At 40.4% G+C, this 25,000-nt stretch overlaps 2 protein-coding genes across 5 annotated transcripts in view; both read right to left on the reverse strand.

Annotated features, from left to right (window-relative positions):
* Nucleotides 1-10,291: 10,291 nt before the first annotated feature.
* On the reverse strand, nt 10,292-16,619 carry mtfmt (mitochondrial methionyl-tRNA formyltransferase). Of its 3 annotated transcripts, none has more exons than XM_029428788.1 (9): nt 16,283-16,619; nt 14,564-14,752; nt 12,857-12,979; nt 12,668-12,770; nt 12,515-12,590; nt 12,343-12,434; nt 12,180-12,258; nt 11,034-11,107; nt 10,292-10,656 (listed from the first exon to the last, which is right to left on the reverse strand). In XM_029428788.1, exons 1-9 carry the CDS (start codon nt 16,459-16,461, stop codon nt 10,477-10,479), a joined length of 1,095 nt encoding a protein of 364 aa, XP_029284648.1. In that variant the 5' UTR covers nt 16,462-16,619; the 3' UTR covers nt 10,292-10,476. The 3 variants fall into 3 exon arrangements, with proteins under 3 accessions (XP_029284648.1, XP_029284647.1, XP_029284649.1); XM_029428787.1 differs by having other exon boundaries at nt 14,555-14,752; nt 16,283-16,618; XM_029428789.1 differs by having other exon boundaries at nt 10,515-10,656; nt 11,039-11,107; nt 14,555-14,752.
* A 7,652-nt stretch (nt 16,620-24,271) lies between these two features.
* gpt2 (glutamic pyruvate transaminase (alanine aminotransferase) 2) overlaps nt 24,272-25,000 on the reverse strand; it is a 27,020-nt gene continuing 26,291 nt past the window's right edge. For both annotated transcript variants that reach the window (XM_029425394.1, XM_029425403.1), the window contains exon 11: nt 24,272-24,815. In XM_029425394.1, coding sequence (XP_029281254.1) covers nt 24,659-24,815 — 157 coding nt within the window. In that variant the 3' untranslated portion in view covers nt 24,272-24,658. The remainder of the gene's footprint in view (nt 24,816-25,000) is intronic.

Genomic DNA, 25,000 nt, shown 5'->3' on the forward strand with positions numbered 1-25,000 from the left:
GTGAAAGAGCCAACATGATATGTGCTGTGTGCTTCAACATAGATATTAATGGTTGTATGAAGAATAGTATTTTTCAATGGAAAAACTTTTATTCATGAGCGATCTTTGGAATGTAGTTTTCTTTAAAACGTAGTGAAAGTGCACGTGACAGTTCCCTGAGTTAGAGTGACGTGGTACAGTCCATGGAAAGGAACAGCAAGGAAAATATTTTTAATTTCCAATAAGCTCTTAATGTGGTTTATGTTTTATTTCTTAGAAGATCAGATCACCTTTATTGATGCCCAGAGGGGAAAATGTTGCAGCAGAAGACAGAAATTAGTAGCCTACATGTAGCTAACATAGAGAAAGGTAAAAACAATAAATAATTAGAAGCCAAAATGTAAAAAAAAAAAAGAGAATAGAATTAAATAGAAACTATACAAAAGCAATTAGACTCAAAATGACAATGTAAGCAGTAAACAAACAGTACCCACGATCAGAGTGGTACATGAACTATTATGCATGAGCACAATTTTGCAGGAAAAAAGATGCACCCGTTTAAATCAAATACCTTCAGCGCAACAAAGCTTAAATGTAATGTTTTGACTCAAATTTGAATCAACATTTGAAACAAAGTGAATATGCAACAGGCTTGCTTCCAGGCTACAGGTAACAACACTTGCAATGGGAATGACTGTATGTACTGGATTTTCAGAACCTTTGAGAGAAACATTTACTTTTTATTCAAAACTAAAATGAAATCACTGACGGAAATAGCCTGCCAATATCCTGTAAGTCCTTACCAAAATAATGACACATTGATACAGCTTTAAGATTTTCTTTATTATGCCAATTCAGACAAACTTCACTAAGATGAATGCGTGTTATCAGACTTTTACTTTTTATTAGCATGAATGGTGGCCATTTTTCCAAAATCAAGAACATGGAACAACAAAAAAGGTGGCAAACAAAAATAAGAGCCAAACACTAAAAAGACAACTGATAAGCAAATATGCAACAATAATACAGCACTCTCCGTTAGATTTACCTGCAGGGTACCGACGTTTTTGGTCTGACAGTAAATTATGACAATAATGGTAATAATAACAACAACAACAATAATAATAGTAATGATAATAAATGGTATCACTTTTCAAAAACAGGTAACAAAGTGCTTAAAAGAAGACAAAACCAACAGATGTAAAGTTCCATAAAATACAAATAATTAAAAGAGCTCTGCACCGAATTCAGAGCATATCTGTGACTCAGAGTCTGTGCTGGGATTTTGTCCACACGGCTCTCAACGGCTGGAACTGAACCAGTGACTAGCAGCTAACAGTGCTAACAGCACCAACCGTGTAAACAAAAGTGCTGACAGAGCTAACAGTGTTAACCTGGGGGGGTACTAGAGGGTGGCCTTTACACTTCTGCAATGACGCCATCGGTCGGGTATGAGTGCAGTGCAGAGCGGCGGCCATTAGCTAGCCAATGAGAACTCACATGCACAAACATGCACGCGCAGCTGGACCGGCTACGTAAACCAAGCACAGAGAAACTTGGATTAAAACAAACAGAGGGAGTGACTTCATTCTCTGCTCAGGAAGACATTACTCCACTATATATTTTCATGGCAAATACTTGTTTGCCTCTATATTAACGCTCTGAATGCCGTGTATAGAAATCTGACCTGCCCATAAAACCGGTAGATCAACCCATTGCTTCTTTTTCTTCTTAATTGACACTAGGCTGGTCCATACACAACTTTAAACCAGAACACATGCAGGGGTGAGTTACTATGGTTACAGACATTGGCGTCACCAGGTCATTTTGTTGCAATATTAGCCTTAAAAGCTGAATATGGATTAATGTGCCATGGTCCACAGGACATAACAGCCTATCAAAGTGAATGTAGGGTTTGCAATAATGTTGAAATTCTGTACCAGCTGAAGGTCATTAAGAACTCTGAGAAGTGCTGTCTCAGTGCTTTCACCCGCTCACACTGAAATGAAGCAAAGAGCTTTTCAGCTTCCACTTTTTCCAACACCTCGGCCAAAAACGGAGGTTTGGAGATTACTTAAATTAGATAATAATACATTGAATTTATATAGCGCTTTTCGAGACCTCAAAGCCGCTTTACAATAGTAGGGGAAGTAGGGGGAGGGGTTAAGACGAGGGAAGAAAGGGAAAGAGAAAAGGAAAAAATAATACGGTTAACAGGGGGCAAGCAAATGATACCTGAGAAGAGGTGCGTCTTGAGGCGGGACTGAAATATGGAGAGGGACTGAGAGTCACGGATGTCTTGGGGGAGGGAGTTCCAGAGCCTGGGTGCTGCCCTAGAGAAGGCTCTGTCTCCAAAGCTGCGAAGCTTAGATTTGGGGGTAGAAAGGAGACCAGCTGAGGTGGATCTGAGGGACCGTGGGGGTTGGTAGGAGGAGATGAGGTCAGTGAGATAGGAGGGGGCTAGGTGGAGGAGGGCTTTGTAAGTGAGGACCAGGAGTTTGTAGTTGATTCGGAGGGAGACAGGTAGCCAGTGGAGTTCTTTGAGGACTGGGGTGATGTGGTGCCAAGATTTGGTGTGTGTGAGGAGTCGGGCTTCGGAGGTCTGGACCAGTTGGAGTCTGTTGATGGAGCTTGCGGTGATGCCATCTAGAAGGGAGTTACAGTAGTCAAGGCGGGAGGAAATGAAGGCATGAATCAGTCTTTCAGCTGCTGGGCGGGTTAGTGACGATTTGATTTTTACAATATTGCGGAGGTTGAAAAAGGAACAGGTAGGACTGGAGCCACCTGAGTGCAGTACCCTCGATACCGATGTCCTTGAGTCTGGAGAGCAGGATGTTATGGCTCATGGTATCAAAGGCTGCACTCAGGTCAAGAAGGATTAGGATGTTGAGTTGCAGAGAGCAGCAGTGAGGAGGTTGTTGAGGACCTTGAGTAATGTCGTTTCTGCGCAGTGGAGGGGGCGAAAACCAGACTGGAGGGGTTCAAAAAGGTGATTGGCATGGAGGTGGGAATGGAGTTGTTTGTCAACAATGCGTTCCAATGTTTTTGACAGGAAAGGGAGGGGGTCGAGATAACTTTTTTAAAGAAGTGGTTGAACTACTGCTAATTGGAGACTCTCAAGCACTTGACTGGAATTGAGAGAAGTACTCATAAATGGATAGATGGACTAAAGTGTCTAGTTCTGCCATTGCTGCCATGGTGATGGTTAGATGTTGAGGAGTGGTAGGTTTAACTGACACTAAGCAAGATGTGTTGAGCCAAAGTCAGAGGCCCTGTTTACAGCTGCCATTAACACACACGTGATCAGATCTCACTCCCCTGCTCCATATGTAAATAAACACGTACACCATTTCTGTTGGCATATACGAAATACATATTTAGTGAAAAAGTGTTTTTGTTATTGATGTGTTGTGTGTCTAATTTTCAGTTGTTACTGTCACATAAATCACACAGAAACGTGAGATGACTAATAAAAAAAGTTTTGTAACGTTATGTAACTCTTTTGAAAGCCTTGTTCTTACGCTCTCAAACCCAACATGGAAAACAATAAAGCCAGTTTTATTTGTTACTGTGTACCGCCCTCCTGGTCCGTATTCTGAATTTCTATCTGAATTCTCAGAATTTCTATCAAGTTCAGTCCTTAAAACAGATAAAGTAATTATTGTAGGTGACTTTAATATTCATGTGGATGTTGATAGTGACAGCCTTAATAATGCATCTATCTCATTATTAGATTCAATTGGGTTCAGTCAGAATGTACATGAACCAACTCACTGTTTAAACCACACTCTGGACCTTGTTCTGGGATATGGTGTTGAAATTGAAAGTTTATTAGTGTGTCCACATAATCCTCTTCTGTCAGACCATTTTTAAATAACTTTTGAAGTCCTGTTACTGGACTACAAGCCAGTAGGCAAAATATCCTACGCTCGATGTTTATCTGAAAGTGCTGTGACTAAATTTAAGGAAGTGATTCCATCAGCACTTAATTCAATACCAGGACTCAATATCAATATAACGGAGGACTCCAATGCTAACTTTAGTCCCTCCCAAATGAATCATCTTGTTGATAGCGCTGCAGCCTCACTGTGAATAACACTGGATTCTGTCGCTCCTCTAATTCTTTAGAGGAGCGACAGAGTCATAAAACAGAAAAAGAAAGCTCCATGGCTAAATTTACAAATCTGCAAACTAAAACAAAAGTCGAGAAATCTTGAAAGTAAATGGCGTTCCACTAAATTGGAAGAATCTCGTTTAGTCTGGTTAGATCATCTTAAAACGTATAAGAAGGCTCTCCGTAATGCCAGAGCAGCTTATTACTCTTCCTTAATAGAAGAAAATAAGAACAACCCCAGGTTTCTTTTCAGCACTGTAGCCAGGCTGACAGAGAGCCACAGCTCTACAGAGCCTTCTGTTCCTATATCTCTCAGTAGTGACGACTTCATGAGCTTCTTTAACGATAAAATTATAATTATTAGAGACAAAATTAATCTCCTCCTGACCTCAATTGGTAATGACTTAACTTCAACCTCCGGAATTTCAAAAACATCTGTAACTCCTGAAATATATCTAGACTGTTTTACTCCAATTAACTTTAACCAACTAACTTCAACAATCTCATCGTCTAAGTCAGACATGGGCAAACTACGGCCCGTGGGCCATATACGGCCCGTTAGGCTTTTTAATCCGGCCCGCCGACTCGCCGTGTGGAACTGCTTGACGAAGATATAGTCAGCGAGTTAAACAAAAAGGCGGAGTCCTTTAAGTTATATTCACTAGCACTGGATGAAAGTAACGACATAAAAGACACTGCTCAGCTCCTAATTTTTATCCAAGGGATTAATGACAGTTTTGAGATAACGGAGGAGCTTTTGAGCATGGAATCGCTGAAGGGGAAAACGTGAGGAGAGGACTTATATGAACAGGTGTCTGCTGTCATCGAGAGAATGAAGCTGCCTTGGAGTAAACTTGCCAGTGTCACCACGGATGGATCGCCAAATTTAACTGGAAAAAACATCGGGCTGCTGAAAAGAATCCAGGATAAAGTGAAAGAAGAAAACCCTGACCAGGATGTTATTTTTCTTCACTGCATCATTCATCAAGAATCTCTGTGTAAGTCTGTATTGCAGCTTAATCATGTCGTGGATCCAGTTGTAAAACTCGTTAACTTCATATGAGCAAGGGGACTTAATCACCGTCAGTTCATTACGAACAAATCTTTCGCTCATTTTCCCACACTGGCCATGTAGAAAGAGGCCATCCGAAACGTGAAGAAATACTGCAAATCACTGGACGACATGCACAGAGAATTCTGCCGTCGGTTCTCTGATTTTGAAAAAATTGACAAGTCACTTCAGCTGGTGTCCTGTCCCCTGTCACAAGACCCCGAAACAGCACCGCATGAGCTGCAATTGGAGCTGATCGATCTTCAGTCTGACTCCGTCTCACAGGAGAAGTTCAAGTCTCTTAAACTGAATGACTTTTATGCTTCACTTAACGAAGCCACGTTTCGAAACCTCCGGAGGACGGCACAGAAGATGCTGGCATTGTTTGGCTCGACGTACGTGTGTGAGCAGACTTTCAGCGTCATGAACATCGACAAAGCCCGTCACAGATCCCGGTTAACTGACCAACACCTCAGATCTATCCTGAGAATTGCCACAACAAAACTAACTCCAGACTTTGATGCACTGGCAAAAAAGGGAGACCAACAACACTGTTCCCACTGAAATGTGAGTTTCTCTACTGTGTTATGAAAAAAATGCATATGGAAAGTTTGGAGGAGCGTCTTTTAATTAAGAGCAATGTGCGCATTTACGCACAGCAGCGGTACAGTAGCTTAATTAACACGCCGCACATCGCTCTCAATTTAAAGACCCCTTTCTAGTTTCTGCTGCAGGCAGGATATTTAATACAGTCTATCTCTCAGGACAATCCGTCCATTATTTTGCGGGGTTTAAAACAATTAGAAATTATTGAGCTTGAGTATTTCGTTGGGTAATAATATGTTTTGAATGTTGAAAGTGATCTTTTTCCATGATCTTTTTCCAGTAAATGTTGATTTCTTTAACTTTGCACCTTCAATTGAAATGTATAAAAAACAGACGCAATCTCCAGGTTTGATAAATTACATTGCGTGTCCAAATGCTCCTGGCCCGGCCCCTCTGTCAAATTTTAGAACCCATTGTGGCCCACAAGTCAAAAGGTTTGCCCACCCCTGGTCTAAGCCATCAACCTGTCTTTTAGACCCGAATCCAACTAAACTGTTTAAAGAAGTTTTACCCTTAATTAACACCTCATTATTAAATATGATCAACATGTCTCTTTTATCTGGCTACGTACCACAATCCTTTAAGAAGTGATTTTATTACAGCTACTTTAAAAAGCCTGGTCTTGAACCAGAGGTTTTAGCCAACTATAGACCGATACGATATCTAACCTTCCCTTTCTCGCTGAGATCCTTGCGAAAGCTGCAGTCGCAGTCGTGTGATTTTTGACATCATAATAGTTTATTTGAGGTTTTTCAATCTGGATTTAGAGTTCATCATAGCACAGAGACGGCACTGGTAAAAGTTACTAATGACCTTCTATTGGCATCAGAAAAAGGACTTGTCTCTGTTCTTGTCTTGTTAGATCTCAGTGCTGCTTTCAACACTGTTGATCATGACATTCTACTACAGAGACTGGAACATTGTGTTGGCATAAAAGGAACCACACTAAGCTGGTTCAAGTCCTATTTATCTGAGCGATCTCAATTTGTATGTGTTAACGAAAAATCCTCCATGACAGCCAAAGTCAGTCTTGGAGTTCCGCAGGGTTCTGTACTTGGACTGATTCTATTCACCATATGCTTCCTTTGGGCAATATTATAAGGAACCACTCTATAAACTTTCATTGTTATGCGGATGATACCCAATTATATATATCAATTAAACCAGATGAAACCAATCAATTAGCTAAACTTCAAGCATGCCTTAAGGACATAAAAACTTGGATGTCTAGAAACTTTTTGATGTTAAACACAGACAAAACTGAAGTTATTATACTTGGCCCCAAACGCCTCCGAAAAGCATTTGCTTACATAGAAACTCTGGATGGCATTAGTTTGGCCTCCAGCACCACCGTAAGGAATCTTGGCATCATCTTTGATCAGGATCTGTCGTTTAACTCCCACATAAAACAAATCTCAAGGACTGCCTTCTTTCATCTGCGTAACATTGCAAAAATAAGACACATCCTGTCTCAAAATGATGCAGAAAAACTAGTCCATGCATTTGTTACTTCAAGGCTGGATTACTGCAAGTCATTGTTATCAGGTTGTCCCAAAAAGTCGCTTAAGACTCTTCAGTTGATCCAAAATGCAGCGGCACGTGTATTGACAAGAACTAGGAAACGGGATCATATTACTCCTGTATTAGCTGCTCTGCACTGGCTCCCGGTAAAATACAGAATAGAATTCAAAATCCTTCTCCTGATTTACAAAGCAATTAATGGTCAGGCTCCAGCATATCTACTTTATAAACTAGAGCATTGCGCTCCCAGACTGCAGGGTTACTTGTAGTTCCTAGAGTCTCTAAGAGTACAATGGGAGCCAGAGCCTTCAGCTATCAAGCTCCTCTCCAGTGGAACCAGCTTCCAGTTTGTGTTCGGGAGGCAGACACCCTCTCCACATTTAAGAGCAAGCTAAAGACTTTAATTTTTGATAAAGCTTATAGTTAGGGCTGGCTCAGGTTTGCCTTCGATCAGCCCTTAGTTATGCTGCTATAGGCTTAGACTGCCGGGGGACACCTCCCTGCTCTCCTCCTTCTCTTCCTCCCCTCCCTCTCCCCACCTCTCCCTCTCTATCTGTATGTATCTATTATGTAAATGTATGTTACTAACACAGCATCCGGGGCATCATCCCCAGAGTTTCTGTGTCTTTCATGTGGCAGGTTGCCACTGATAAAGTTTACGTCAGGATCAGGAATCGTGGCTGCGCCTGCTGACCTGGTCCTGCCGGACACCGGGAAGCCTTTTTGACATTTTCCTGGATTCATCCATACTTTCTCTTTTTCAACACAACATCATTTCTGTCAAATGTTGTATTTGTACTATGTTGTTTATCCTGTACACACGACATCTATTGCTCGTCTGTCCGTCCTGGGAGAGGGATCCCTCTTCAGTTGCTCTCCCTGAGGTTTCTTCCATTTTTCCCCTTTAATTCTGGGGTTTCTTTTAGGAACCTTTTCCTTGTGCGATGTGAGGGTCTAAGGACAGAGGGTGTCATGTCCTGTACAGTCTGTAAAGCACACTGAGACAAATGTATAATTTGTGATATTGGGCTATATAATTTAATTTGATTTGCTCCCGGAGGTTTATGCGACGACGACGGGGGGGAGGATGGTGTTGCTGGTGCGTAGTTCACTCTACCCCTGTCCTTTCCTCTGCTCTGTCTCTGACTTTAGGTGTGTGCGGGTGCGAAACAGTGATGAATGCGCAAGGCAAGAAAAAAACAACCGGGGCGGCATTTCTGGGGGCGCGGGGTTCCATTGGGGGAATATATGTATATTTTTTTAACTGTGCGCGATCTACCCGCACTACGATCGCGATCGACCTTTTGGGCACCCCTGGTCTACAGTATGCATCTTTCACTTTAAACAGACAGTAGGTCAAACCAGATCCAGGGTGTGTCTTTTAATGTGATCAGCCTCCAAAAGAAGGGTTAAAAGAACTGACCACAATTAAAAAAGCTGTAGCTATGGGAGGACACCATTCATGCACATTAAAATCACCAATAGAATATACACCCATCAGCCATTGTACGTCCACCTTTGCGGACAAAACAGCCCTGACCCTTCGAGGCATGGACTCCACTAGACCTCTGAAGGTGTGCTGTGCTATCTGGCACCAAGACGTTATCAGCAGATCCTTTATGTCCTGTAACTTGCGAGGTGGGGCCTCCATGGATCGGACTTGTTTATTCAGCACATCCCACAGATTCTCAATTGGATTGAGATCTGGACACACACACACACCCGGCCATCCACATGATGTAGAAGAAAACGTGATTCATCAGACCAGGCCTCCTTCCATTGCTCCGTGGTCCAGTTCTGATGCTCACATGCCCATTGTAGGCGCTTTCGGCGGTGGACAGGGGTCAGCACGGGCACCCTGACTGGTCTGGTGCTACGCAGCCCCATACGCAACAAACTGAGATGCACTGTGTGTTCTGACACCTTTCTAACAGAACCAGAATGACCTTGTTCAGCAATTTGAGCTCTTCTGTTGGATTGGACCACACGGGCCAGCCTTTGCTCCACACGCGCATCAATGAGCCTTGGCCGCCCATGCCGGTTCACCGGTTTTCCTTCCTTGGACCACTTTTGGTAGGTACTGACCACTGTAGACCGGGAACACCCCACAAGAGCTGCAGTTTTGGAGATGCTCTGACCCAGTCGTCTAGCCACTACAATCTGGCCCTTGTTAAAGTCGCTCACATCCTCACGCTTGCCCATTTTTCCTGCTTCCAACACATCAACTTTGAGGACAAAGCATTCACCCACTGACAGGTGCATTGTAACGAGATAATCAATGTTATTCACTTCACCTGTCAGTGGTCATAAAGTTATGGCTGACTCAGGCATAGCAAAAGATTAAAGTTAATTATATTTATCAATAACTTATATTATAATAAACTTTGAAAAGATTGCCCCCTGCTGAAAGAGTCAAAGTGTACAATACATAAATGATACATGACTTTCGATTGTTTAAGCAAGAATTTTTGAAAGTCGTATAGATTGTCTGAGCCTAATGTTGTTGGTACTTACATGTACAATGAATATATGAGCTGTATGATGGAGGTGAAAGATGAGCGAATATGTGCAGGTGAGGGTGATCAAGCAGCACAAGGTAACGATGTGAGCTGGGATCTGTCAGAGTTTAGACAGTGCCACACCAGGATGCACTGACTTTTTTAGTTTGACTATTTGTTGTGGGAAGTATATATCCAATGTTTATATTCGACACAAAGATCTGTGTACAGAATGTCTTTTAAACCAAAAATTAATTTCTGCAATTTCTTCAGAGCGTTCATGATGATGAATATTACTTATACTGTATGTTTCCAAGCTCCCTGAGCATAATGTGTGCCTTGAACATATCTCACTGTAACATGTCAGAAAGACAATAATCCTATAAATATTCATAACATTGTATTAAATATTCAAAGCTCAAGTGATTACATTATCACAATGATGATGTTTAGCAGGTATTATGTTGACCATGTTCATCGTCTTACTTTTAATAGATATAAACAGTTCGTAATTGTTCCTGGTGTCAGTCAACAGCACATTCATTTATTGCCAAACAATAAATAGTATCGTAGTATAGTACAAATACAATAATACTGTACCGGCAGATGTCTTAAAACAGACAAGAGTAACAAATTGATTGCAGTAAATCCCATAGGGTGATGTCATGTTTGCAGTGTTCACGTAAAGGAAGAAACATATTGTTGCATCACAACATTGAGTCTCTCATGTGATGTGCTTCACTTCCTTGTTTTCTGCTGACAAACAGTCCTTGGGCTGTCTCACAGGGTCTCTCCTTCTGCAGTGTCTGATGCAGGTAGCCATTATAGAAGTCTGTTGCCGTCAGGTTCTTTCTCAGGACCACTGCCTTAAATCCCACCCAGCCATCCTGGAACATGGAAAACAGATTAACATAAAGAGAGAGAGAGAGAGAGAGAGAGAGAGAGAGAGAGAGAGAGAGAGAGAGAGATATATATATACATATATATATATATATATATATATATATATATATATATATATATATATATATATATATACACATACACATACATACATACATACATACATATATATATATACATATATATATATATATATACATATACATATATATATATATATGTATATGTATATGTATATGTATATATATATATATATACATATATACATATACATATATATATTATATATTATATATTATATATATATATACACACACACACACACACACACACACACACACACACACACACACACACACACCTTACAGCAGACAGCCAGAGTGTTGGTCTCCTTCAGAAAGCTCACTGAACCAGGCGCTGCTTTCCTCCTTTGATCTGCAAACATGGGAGTGATATACGACAGCTGAGGTCACAGCTTACATTAGTAATGCTGAACGAAGCTGTGCAATTACACCAGCACACCATGTATGCATTGCATCACATTGTGTTTTCTTGCCACGGGAACTTATCTGCATTGAGTTGGTGATGCAGAAATCCGGAGCAATATTATTATTTTATTTCAGTTGGTTGTTTTGCTCAATAAACTACGGAGTATGTTTGTAGTGTTCCCTGGTCCACGCTTCTAAAACAAGCCTTCTATAAAATCGCAGATAGCATACATGAATAGTTTACTCTATATTATTAATCAGTATGAAGTTTACCTTTGTATGAAATGCAGAATAATTCTTTCAAACTATAACTTTATCACTTTGGATGTTTTTATGCTCGCTCCTGAATGTCTGCAGTCCGTTTGGCAGCTGCTGGTATTGCATTTAATAGAACAACAATTAGAAAATGTAATAGTCTATTGATATTTATCACAGATAATATTTCATTATCAGCATTCCTCTCGCCTCATTTACAGCAACAGTGTTGGTTTTTGCTAAAAATCGATTGGTGTATTTTGAAGAGTCAAATGATGCTTTTATGAGAACACACACATAGCCTGATGAAGAAAGCCTGGGTTAACAAAGACTGTTGATAACCCAAGCGTGGCACCCGTTATCTCTGCTTTATGGAGTCCAGCCAGCTAAGGCAAAGACAACTTGCTTTGTGGTACCCCCTCTGGATCATTTAAACACACCATATGGTTTGTTGTGGCAGGAATGTTGCAACTTATTTTCTGAGAATGTTCTTTCCCCCACAGACTGATGTGTCAAATGGAATCACACACTCCAACATTAGCAACATTTCACACTACTTCATTGGATGTTTGTACTGCAGTGATCCATGGGACTCAAACTGAATCAATCAAAATTGTTATGAACATCACCTTGCACCTTTGGTAATGAAGCATCTTTTAGTTCCACAAAACTTCTTATTGTTTGTACATAATATATATAACCAAAAGATAGTGTTCATGTATTGTAAATATATTCATGGTCCAATATGATTTTGACAAACTTACCTAATAATGAAATGTGACATTTTCCTACAAAATCCAGAAGTTTTATTGTCCTGCCCATCCATGAGGTCCTCAAATGTATCTGGTGGCAGAGAAGGATCATTCAGTGGTTTTCAACAGTGTCTTAAATAGCTCAAACTCAACAGTCCAGATATGTCCTGATTACCCGGGATCCAATGGCACGATACAGACGATCAATCTGGTCACACGTCTGCTCCTCCCACACTATCCAGCCCATGGATGTATTGATTTTTGGGGCTATTGGAGGAAATGCATGTGTAAGTTGGAAGTTGTTTTATTTTTGCATGACTTTGTCTATGCAGTTCAGAGCTACGTACCAAATGTTGCACCTGTCTGGCTTTGTTCCCTTTTATGTGCTATTTTCTCAGACAGCGTCATGAACGTGTCAACAAGCTGCAAAACAAAATACAAATACAGCTATGTCAGCATCATGTTAGGAAGAGGATACCAGGCATGTTCCATCAACTCACCAGGTGTGCTCCCTTAGTGGAGAGGGCAGCTCCAAGCTCATCAGCAGTGCAGTTGTCAGGGACCTGATGGAGCTGCTGGTTGAGAATGGGGCCCACATCAAACCTGGGATGTGAAGACATTGTTACTCTCTGTATGTGTGCAGTCAGGAAGAAACAGGAAGAACACAGGGAGGTTTTCTCTCTGTTTACCTGTGAGGGCGGATCTGGATGATGGAGACTCCTGTCACAGTGTCACCCTGCATGATGGTGTGGAAGATGGGTGCTGGGCCTCGCCACCTGGGCAGCAGGCTGGGGTGAACATTCAGAATCCCACTGCAATGAAAGAGCACATACACACTTTATATACAGTTCACAATGTCATGCTTCCTGTTTAGATTAGACTCTAATTCTAAGTAGCAGTTGTCTTTCCTCCACCGCTCAGACAAAAAAAGTTATTCATCTTTCTTTTATGTAGTCCAGGGCCATTATACAGCTTAGTGGGGGGCTGTAGTTTATTGATATAATGTTAACGGCCTGCCTGTACACTGCAGCACTCACAGTGGGCTGGAATCCCCAAAGATTATTTTGATGCTTAGCCAAATTTAACAAACATTATAATCTACGCTATCTTCCTCCCTCTCTTGCCTTTTTCCAGCCAATGTACGGCATGTAAGAAAAAAATGAATTTTCTATCCATCATTTTAAAGAATGTGAGTTAACTATCGAGGTAGCATAATTCCCCACAGTGAAGCAGCAGAGCTCTCTCCATAACCAAACTTTTGTCAAATAGCTAGCCAAACCGATCACTGTAAGCACTGGCACAATAATGTCAATCTCACTGAATTGCAAATAAATGAGTTCACTACAAAGTGTACTAATGTAAGCCCTACAAACAGAAAACAGTACATAATAATCGCTGATGACAGCAAATCCTCCAGCAGTCATTCTGAACTGTGACGATAAAACCATGTTCATCCCACTGAGTGTGACCAGGTAGTTAGTGGATCTGTACATGACTGTCGCTGAAGTCATTTATAAGTGTAGATTTTCTGTACAATGCGATTCCACGCGTTTTCACAGCAGTCCATCTACTGTACCCACCACGCTCATCGTCACCAGTTTATGGCCCGAGCAGTTCTTTCAATAATACACCTGATGCAACTCCCCAGCACTGACAGCTGGCTCCGGTGTTCTAGAGCAGAGACAAGTGGAAAATGGGAAGGTAGGCGGTCTGGAGGTCCGGAGCTGGGAACCCAGGGTCTAGGCCAGGGGTGCCCACACTTTTTTGGCTTGTGAACTACTTTAAAAATGACCAGGTCCAAGTGATCTACCTGTACCTGCACTCCTCTCCTTTCCTCCGCTCTGTCTCTGACTGTAGGTGTGTGCGCTCGTGTGTTTTTGCTGGTCGATCGCGATCAACCTTTTGGGCACCCCTGGTCTAGGCTATAAACTGCTAATATTATTATTATTGTTTATAGTAATATTGTTATTTTCATTATTAACAAGCTCCTTTTTGTAAAATATCTGTTTGTCATAACTTTTATATAAATACATTTAATGACAAATAAAAATATATTTTATGTTCAGAAAAAAGCTGTGAAATATAAATAAAATAATAAATAATAAAATGATTAACTATAGCAAGTTTTGTCTTTAAGCTTTGTAGGCATTACCTATAGTAATGCAATAATAATAATAGTCCAAAATAATGTGAAATTGCATAGTTTTTTTAAAACTTCAGATTTCCTGCTTTACTTCAATTACTACAATGTTATAACTGGTAGAATCAATGGTCACTGATACCAAATTAAAACATTGTTGCAGTTTCTCTTTAAAGCGTGGATAAGTGACAGCAGGAGAGGTTTCTCATAGACAGACTGCGTGTTTAGGTTCATGTATACTGCTCACTGTGGAAACCTGTTGATCAGCCTCTCATGGAGTAAACGTCCAAAGGACACCACCACCCCAACATCAAACTGTCCATCCACAATGTTGGGGGGCCAGCGGTGGACTGGAAGGTGGTTCTGTTGAGCAAACCTCTTCACTGGGACGTCATCAGACAAAGTAACAACTTCAAGAGACTCCACTATCCCGCCACTGGAGCTCCTACAAACAGAACATGGAGGTTAGTTATCATCCTGTTCCAAGACAATGAAGCACATGTACAGGAGTCATTTCATGAGCTGCAAGATGAAGATGCCCAACACATTCCATTGTGACCGGAGCGATCCACATAAAAGTTACAAGTAAAACAAAGCTTTCTTGTCAGAGTAACAAAACAATGTTGGTTTTAGAAAATGTATAATTTCAACGTTTGAAAAGGTGCAATGTGTAATATATAGCATAATATTTATTTAAGACATTAAAAAAATGAACTAACATTATCAACAGAATGTGTTGCAGATATATCTACTGAAATTAGGTGATAGTGAGTCAGCGTTTTGCCAATCTGACCTTAGGCCAGAGGAGCTTGTCAACATTACACACATGATCCTTGTTTGATAGTTTGATTTGATTAATCCAAAGTGGCAGAAACGAGAAAAGGAGTCGCAGCCTCGCTGTCAGCAGAAGGCTGCCTCGCCGGGAGTAATGCCTCCATCAGCTTGCTATGACTGAACATGCTGGGATATCGCCACAGCCGCTAACTGAAGCTCCGTCGAAGCCGCTGCACGCTCCGCCTGCAGGCCATGCTGTCCCCTCGTCTCTGCCCAGACCCAAGCAACACACACACTGTCAGACGTAACGTTACACGGAGCGTACAGCCCCCAGTGACACAGTAACACAGGGGTGCCCAAAAGGTCATGCGGGTAGATCGCGCACCGTTCAAAAAAAAATAAAAAATAAAAATTTGTGTATTGTATTATACAGCTATATATCTCTCTCTTAAATATTTCCCTCGGGATCAATAAAGTATAAATATATCAATAAAGTGTGTGTGTGTATATATATATATATATATATATATATATATATATATATATATACACACATACACATAAATATATCAATAAAGTGTGTGTGTGTGTGTGTATATATATATATATATATATATATATATATATATATATATATATATATATATATATATATATATATATACACATACACATAAATATATCAATAAAGTGTGTGTGTATATATATATACACACATACACATAAATATATCAATAAAGTGTGTGTGTGTATATATATATATATATATATATATATATATATATATATATATATATATATATATACACATACACACACTTTATTGATATATTTATACTTTATTGATCCCGAGGGAAATATTTAAGAGAGAGATATATAGCTGTATAATACAATACACAATATAAAGAATACATATGATTAACGACTACAAGACTACAAAATATAAAACAGGTTTAATAACTGATGGTTTTGATGATTAATTCATTTAGATTGTATGGAGCCAGTTTAGAGGTGAAATACTGCGCCCTATTTCTTTTGGAGCAGCTGGCTCGGAACTACACATTGGACCTTGAATGTGGGTTACGACCCTGCTGCTCTTTGTCTTATTCAGCTACATATGTTTCAATAGATGATCTACAATGCCGTGTGTAACGCACTGTAATATGTGTATGTGTAGCACTGGAAGATGTGGAGGACTCGCCTGTTGGATGTGAGGAGTTTCAGAGATTCAACAGCGAAGTGATCGGAGCCGAAGAACAGGAGCCTCCACGGGGACCCGGATGATGACAGTCTGCGGGGCCACCGCTGCCTAAAGCCTGCCTGTGGACAGCAGCGCACAGCTTCCACACAAGCTCCTGCTGTCCTGCAGGGCATCCACATTCTGACAGCAGAAGTCGCTTCAGCTCAGAACACTATGTGTCCAATACGTCAACCTTTACAAAGTTTCTGTGACTGTAATCCATTTACCCTAAATGTGTCCACATAGGACGCCGCCATGTTTTCCATTACACTTCCGTCTCGGTCTTCTTCTTCTTTGGATTCGGCAGACTAAATGCTGCAACGGCGTATTGCTGCCCTCTAACGTTATTGTTTGTTAAATAATCATTTTAACAGTTATTAATATGTTGTGTACGGTCCAATACTGTGCAGATATTCTATTAATTTCAGTCCAGTTATCCAAATGATCCAGACTAGGTCTCTGAACTGCTTCCTCCTTTGAATAGAGTAGGCCTAATTATTGCACCGTATGAGGACATGTCTTACTGTCTCTGAGTGCACACTCGCATTTGCCATCGGGGTGTTTTCCAATCAAAGCTAACCCACTCCTGAGCCCACAATGCCCACGCCTCAACCTTGTATTGACAACTGTATCTTTTCTATAGCAGGACAAATGAGTTTTGGCTGTTTCCTGAATTGTAAAATAATACCTCCCCTTCTACTTTTTTTCCGATGTGTTCTGCCACATTTCTTTTGCTGACTTGTTTATGATTGAAGTGTAGTATTCTAATGGTTCATGGTGTAGGGCGATTTCTATTTTGTCCTTCAGAGCAGCATCCTTTGCAAAGTAATCTGCTTCCTCATTTCCTCATTAAAACCCACCTCACATCCTGCTTTGTGAAATCTGTTTGATAAATATGTTACTCTATTTGGACTTTGATTTCTCTTTTTGAAGTTATATCGCTGCTGCTGAGTCACTGCATATGATTGAATTTATTGTCTTCGACCCACCAAAGTTCCCATAATATTGCTAGCATCTCTGCTGTGAATCCTAACATCTGATCTGAAGATTCCAAGAATATCCAAAGTTTGTTTTGACCTTTCTCCCTCTTCCCAGAAATTCCCAATGTTGATCTAGCAGGCATGTTGTTAGAAATGTTTCACCTAGTTTTTTTTATTTTCTTCAAGTGCTGTACACCAAGTTTATATCTTCTACTGTCCAAGGGCATCTCTCCCATTCCATTAATAAGGCAGGAAATGGAGTAGTGCCAAATGCACCACTTCATATTCTCAGATCTCAACTGTATCCAGTTTTGTTTATCACTCTAGGAGCTGCTGATCCGTATCAATAAGTGATATAATCATTGCTCTGAAACATGAAACATCATCATTAACTCTCTGTCAGCCACAACCTGTCACACATCTAAGATAATTTATTTCACACTTTAATTAAATATTTTCTATGTGCACTTTCCATGTCAACCTTTCATATAACCACATTCCGAGAAACATAACCCTTCCAAAGCATATCGTACGCCTGTTCAATATCAAGAAAGACTGCCACGACGCTTCTTTATTTGATATAGCTTCCGTGATATCAATGTCTAAATTCATTGTTGCACATCACTTCCTAAATCCACTCTGATGTGGCACAAAGTAAGCCCTTTTTTCCAGCATGTTTACTGTCATCCGCTCCATTATTTTACAAAATACAGAGGTCAGAGCAATGAACTGGGGTTATTCAGCTCCTTCTCGGGTTACAAAATTGGGATTATTACAGCCTATTTCCACTCCTTAGGGAGATAACCAAACTCCAACACATTATTGATTAGGGCTAGCATTTCCTCTAACACCAGCTCTCCAGCGTGTTTAAATAATTAGTACCACAATCTGCTCTACCTGGAGTGGTCCCGTCTCCGTCTTCTTCTTCGTGGATGGTTATTGACAATTGACAGAAGCTTAAAGAGCATATTTGCTGCCACCAACTGGACAGTCTTGTTGTAAGCAGAGACAGCTTCACACAACAGACAAACATTTAGTGAATTCTGTATAGTGAGTGTAGTATTTCAAACAATAAATCATCTCTACTCCTGGAGTTGTGAATGTACGCAGTTAAAAATGTCTTTTGTCTGACCTCCTCTACCCATTGAAAGGCAATAACCCGCACCTACCCACCCACACCCACACACACACACGCACACACATGAACTCACAAATTTCTCCCACACTCGACATTCAACTCGGATCACTACTGCTGCTGCTCTACTTGTTTTAGGGTAATTTGATTCATCTTTAAAAAAGTGTAGATAACTATAGTTCTGGCTGTGCAGAGCTTGTTGTTGGCCTTTTTTCATGTTCCCAACAGAGCACAATGTAGGATGGGTAAATTAAGCCAATATTTCATCATAACTTGCTGTCTCCAATGACAGTGCTTGTATTTTACCAAAACATTTTAGATGCTGACCCATAACCCAGAACTGATTTTATTAAATAATTTCTCACTCTATTCCCACCAAACATCTCATCACATGTCAACATCTACACACAGCCCAACATCAAGCCACACTACTAATAATCTACAGTAGTGTCACGCTGGGGAAAAGGTGAGGACCCAAATGCAGAGCGGCAGACATTACATTATAGTTCATTTAGCTGACGCTTTTGTCCAAAGTGACTTACAAAGAGTGCAAACAATCATGACGTACAATCCTTTAAGTGCAGAACAATAGCTTCAAATAAGCCAAACAAAAGTGCAACATACAGAAACAATAGAATATAGTTATCTGGTGTGATCCAAGTCTCAGTGAGGGAGTCTTGCGAGTGCTGACCGGCAGTTCCACAGGCCAACTGAAGTTGTTGGGTATGAGAGGAGAGGGTGGGATATACATATCTACACTGGGTGCCACAAGTGGTGCTGTTTTTATCCAGAGAGGAGGGGGGACAGGGCCTAGTCCACCTGGCCAGCCGAACAGCCACTTTTAGACTCCAGTTTTTACAGAAATATCTTACCGGTCCGGCTGATTTGGTGTGGAGAGACGTGTGAGTAACCTGGGGTAACCTGATGGTGGCGCTGTGCAGGTCCACTATCCTGTACTTACAACAGCTGGTGGATGCAGTGGGGCAGGCACTGAGCGATGAGAACAACTTTCTATGCAAACTGTGTAAAAAGCATCAACAGAAAAGGCCTGTGCAGCAGACCCTCCACTGTGTGGCGCAACAGACTGGGTGGAGAAAGCGGACCGGGCTCACAGTGGAGGGTTTTATACAAACCTCCCCTCAAAAAGCGGACTGCCGACCTCCAGTGAAGGATTTTACATGGTGCTATTGCTTCCAAAGCTTTTATCTCTGTTATTAATTCTGCTGTTAACAATTGTCCATTTTGTAATCTACGTGAGACTATCTTCCATGTTTTTACTGAGTGTAAGAGACTCACAAGTTTCTTCTCTCTTTTAACATTGGTTTTTAGTCTTTTTGGCCTATCACAGTGTGGGCGAATTTACCCGAAAATAACGACAAACGACATACCCAAAGTAAATTAAAAGCTGCTCTTCAACCATTTGTACCATATGCATGGTTTTGGTCTCATTGAAAAGATAACTCTCTTATTGTTCTTGCAAAACAGTGAATAATCACTCCAAGTGCTTCTGGCACTGAGTACTAGTGGTCTGAATATACTGAATTTGAAGAAAATTCACTCTGCCTGAATGTTTTAGTTGAAAAAGATGCCTGAAGATGGGTATAGCTGGTAGTCCCGAGCTGAAAAACACAATAGAAACATAGAACCAAGTCTTATAAAGTTCAGGTTAAAATTTCAGATAAAAGGGATAAAACTTAACTTTATTAGACAGGTTTTTCTAAGAGTAACACCAGGCATTCACAAGCTGTGCATTTGGAGATATTATAATATTTATTAATAAAATATTAAATGTATTGCTCATAAATAACTATTATATACCCATATTCCCTGTTAGTAGTATTGACACAGAGTAAGTGAAGTATAAACACATTTATTTCTAATAGTTTTGTGTTTTGTTTGTATTTTCTTCTGAACTTTAATATAATAAATAATAAATAACATTTGTAAAAAAAGACACAGGAAATTACGTATCAAACTGTCTAGCCGTTCATTGGCTACACGATACACCAGTCATCGGGAAAATCGATTGCTATTGGCTCAGTCTGTAAACAAACGAAGGGGTGGCACTTCCATATCAAGTTGATACTGATTAGCTCTTGATGGCTGTAGATAACGCATGGAAGCTCCGATTGGCTCAAATGAAGTGTCAATCTCACGCTAAGAGTCCGCCCTACATTCGGGAAGCGCCTACACAGCGCTGAATGCTCAAAAATATTAAGTATGATCACAAAATGTTACAAATCGATCAGCTGATTTCACAGATTGCAACAGCTGTTCATGGGCTTTTATCGATGTGACGATGTTCACGGTGGATATCTTTTTACCAGAAACGATCGTTTGGACCTTTGGCAATGACAAAGGTGGTTTTTTTGGATTATTACTGGCTTCATAGGTGATGGGAAAATCCAGAAACTAAGTGATTAACACAGCAAAAGACAGGAGGTGAAACTGAGTGCTAAACACAGCAAGGGACAGGAGACAAACTACTGATGAACTGTAGATCAATCAAAGCAGTTGATTGATCAGTACATCTGTTATTTACTGTAAACAAGTAATAAACCAAGGGCGACCTGATCTGAATAGGTTCGGTCCTTTTGATCTCTGTAAGTTAGTTCCTTTGATCTCTGCTATCTGAATCAGTAAACCCCCATCTTCGGTGAACAAAGGAAGACTGACCTGGAAGCTCTTCATGACTTCCTGTCCTTTAAATGAAGTATAAATATGGAGGCTGGGACAGTTGCCTCTCTGAGCAACACGACAGAACTTACAACCTGTATGTGTTTGAGTTTGATCATCCTTTGTATGTATAAAACTCTGCTCCTTCTTACAAGAATATTGATTAAACCCTTTATTTGTTTTGGATCCTGACTTTGTGGCGTTATTAGGAATATTGAGCCCAAATGAGTGGGCTCAAAGTTATGATTTTGATTTTGAGTGTGCTTGCTAGTTTGAGGAGCTGATTGTGCCCGCTGTTGTGATTTTGATCTCAAAATCTAAGTAGACGAGATTCTAAGCTTTCTAAAAATATATGACATGGGTACCACATCCAGCATGATGGACTGTACACAACAAACAAGCAAAATAAAATTCCTGCTGGGCCCGCCGGCGGGCCGGCCACACAGTTAGTGTTTTTATCATGGGAGCTGCCTACAAAAAAGATAACAAAGAAAAATGGCAGTTCCTAAACTTCCTCTCAGGAGAAGTCAATGTTTTTGTGTATCTATTTATTTGGTCATTTGGTGTTCCAGTTGTTCATTGAATGTCTTATTTTTGGTTGCAGCGGGTCATTGTTTTCATTTTTCCCTTTCTTGATTTCTGAACTGGAATGGGTTTTGTGTTGCTGCATCGGGTTTGCACACATAGGTCGGGGGTGGCCTGTGTGTGCCGGGTGTGATGGAGATGGGGGGAGGACATACTATGTTAATGGTGTTGTGAGGGATAAATACTTTGCCGGTGATTTGGACCAAACGGTGCATTTGATGTTTGGGGTCTTTGTTTGTTGCACTTCACACATGGCATGCATCAGGCAGCTGATGGCACTGTGGGATGTTGAGCTGTGGGTATATGTGGTGTGGCTGTGTTGAGCTATGGCTCCACAGTTTGCTTGCGGTCCGGTGTTGTCGGTTGTGTGGTGTGTGTTGTGTGTGACGGAGTGGCGATTTCAGATGTTGGATATATTGTTTGATCCGGATCGCTGCTGGGATGATCGTTTTTGACGGTGTTGTTGTTGTGGTGTGTCATTTCATTTTTGTCGCACTTGGCATACATGTGTCGGTTTTGGCCCATGTGTGTGGACCTGATGTGGTGGTGCAGGAACTGTTTTGGTTCGTGGATTGAGAGGGGGAGAATGGGGGTGGTGATTTATGGTGAAAGAGAGCGAGATATTAGATGAATGATTGGAGTATTGAATGAGTTGATTTCCGGTTTAATTTCTGTTTTTTTAACCACTTAAAGGGTGGACAATTCTTTTTGTTTATACTTCACTTACTTTGTGTCATTACTACTGACAGGGAATATTGGGTATATAATAGTTATTTATAGTAAAGGCCAATAGTTATTTATGGCCTTTTTATCAATAAATATGATAATATCTCCAATTGCACAGCTTGTGAACCCCTGGTGTTACTCTTAGAAAAACCGGTCTAATAAGTTAAGTTTTTGTCCATTTTATCTGAAATTTTAACTTGAACTTGGTAACACTTGGTGCTATGTTTCTCTTGTGTTTTACAGCTCTTACCTACCAGCTATACCCATCTTCAGGCATCTTTTTCAACAACAAACTTCAGACGGAGTGTATTTTCTTCAAATTCAGTATATTCAGACCACTATTACTCAGTGCCAGAAGCACTTGGAGTAATTATTCAATGTTTTACAAGAGCAATAAGAGAGTCATCTTTTGAATGAGACCAAAGTCATGCAGCTGGTGCAAATTGAAGAGCAGCTTTCAATTTACTTTGGGTATGTCATTTGTAGGTATTTTTGGGTAAATTCCCCCACCCCTTAAGAGGAGCATTTTTTAAACGTAATTGTACAAATGAAAAATATCTAAATAAAGTGTTTTTGAAAAATCTAAAATCTCTATCTATCTATCTACTAATCTAATCTTCAGAGGCTGCTTTGTGTCATACTGGTAATTATTGGTGCATGATAATTTGATATGAAAAGATATAAGTTAAAGTGGAACTTGAAAGTTACCGCCTGGAGACGTCCAGCGCATTCCCCACGCAGTGTTAAAATCACTTTCGGTGCTGGCTACCACCCTCTGGCTTTATTGGACTGTGCAAAAGGGCCCTCCAGCACTGACCAATAAAAATCCTTGTCCCGCCTTCTTTATTTGCAGGTTGCGCACTAGTTAACATGTTGAACTTAGAAACGGCAACCCGTTAACTAGTGGCCGCATGTTGCAGCTTACATTACAACTAGTCAAGTCAAATGATATCTAGTAAGATACTTAAAGCCTCTTTGATCTCACTAGTTAACAAGTGAGGGTACAATGGTAGAAATGTCATTGGAGACAGCAAGTTATGATGACATATTGGCTTAATTTACCCATCCTACATTGAGCTCTGTTGGGAACATGAAAAGAGGCCAACAACAAGCTCTGCACAGCTAGAGATAGAATACATCTATAATGAAATATGGTTATCTATAAATGTTCATTATCAACATGTGTACTAGTTACTAGTATGGGCCAACTTGTCCACTAGTACACTAAGGTCGTTTTTACCTCCTTAGGTAACTAGTTGCATACACTTACTGTACCTTCATCTTACCAGATAACATGTTAAGTCTGAAAATAGTCACTAGTTAACTAGTGGAAGACGTTTTGTCTCACTAGTAAGGCTCTGTACCAAACATGTAAAGACTTTGACCGAACATGTTGGACATTTGTCTTACATGTTGGGCCTTTCCTTTAACTAGTTAAACCTTGCTCAGCACTAGTGAGCAACTCTCTACAACTGGTTAGACATTGATTTAACATGTTGGGCTTGATATCAACTAGTTGATATTTTTGGTTTCATCTTACTACTTCCACACAACTGCTAACGAGTTGACTTGTATGTGTAATTTGTTATATTGGGATAAATACTCAAATGGCTTGCCATACAGTATAACTTCAGGTCTCACTTCATTTATTTTACTTTCTGTACTATTGCTGTCCTTGTGTTGCTGCAATAACCAAATAGGATCAATAAAGGGTTACTTGTCTTATCTTGCCTTAACTTAAACAAACTTTAACAGAAGTGGCTGATCAGAAAACACTCATGTCACTTTTCATTTTATATTTCTGTAATCACCATAAAGTGTATTGGGATGGAGGCAGAAATTATTTGGCAGAACAAACCCTTTAATGTTATATAGGACAAAAACAAACAAACAAGAAATTACTTTTGAAAAATGTTGTAGCTGAACTTTTATAGAGGCATTTATAGAAGCATACAACTCCTCATATGCCTAATCTGTGTGCAAGAACCAGATGTTTGAAGTCCTCAGCCAAACACCAAATGAATGTGTGTGGCTGGAAAGAGCAATGAAAGCAGGAGGAACTGAGATCTTAAAGAGATCAGGTACTATACTGTGTGTTCTCTTCATACGGAGAGGGCCACTTGTCTAAGGTAGAGGATCCTTTGGCTCTTCAAATATCATCTGAAGAGAAGGCACAATATTTCTGTAACACATGTTCAAACTCAAAGCAGCATTAACGTTACACAAGCTGTCAGTTCAAGCATCAGGCTTTGAATTTTCTCTGTGTTGGTGTTGGCTGCTCCTGCTGAGCTGAGGCTCCTCTTGTGAATACTCCTCGAGGAAGCAGAGGTGGAAGTCCTTCAGCTTCCCGAGGAGGACTTTGAGTTTCTCTGGGCTCGGCAGGACGGTCATTCTAAGAAACAAAGACACAGACACAGACACACACACACACACACACACACTTGCCAATGTGTAATTATCCAGTGCATACAGATGCAGTATGCTCTACAGTCAGTGTATTCAGACCTTGGACTTCTGGCCCACAACTCTAAACTTATCTGGTTATCTGTGGTCGTATCCTGTACAGTCTGTAAAGCA

The sequence above is a fragment of the Cottoperca gobio genome, chromosome 3, assembly GCF_900634415.1.
Source record: "Cottoperca gobio chromosome 3, fCotGob3.1, whole genome shotgun sequence".
In the NCBI taxonomy this organism is placed as follows: domain Eukaryota; kingdom Metazoa; phylum Chordata; class Actinopteri; order Perciformes; family Bovichtidae; genus Cottoperca; species Cottoperca gobio.

Coding starts and splice junctions, on each gene's coding strand:
- mtfmt (XM_029428787.1), bottom strand. CDS start 16,461: ATGTGGATGCCCTGCAGGACAGCAGGAGCTTGTGTGGAAGCTGTGCGC. Junction 12,980..14,554: donor CTGATCAACAGGTTTCCACA/GTGAGCAGTATA, acceptor CTTTCATTGCAG/TGGGATTCTGAATGTTCACC. Junction 12,435..12,514: donor CCAGACAGGTGCAACATTTG/GTACGTAGCTCT, acceptor TTCCTCCAATAG/CCCCAAAAATCAATACATCC.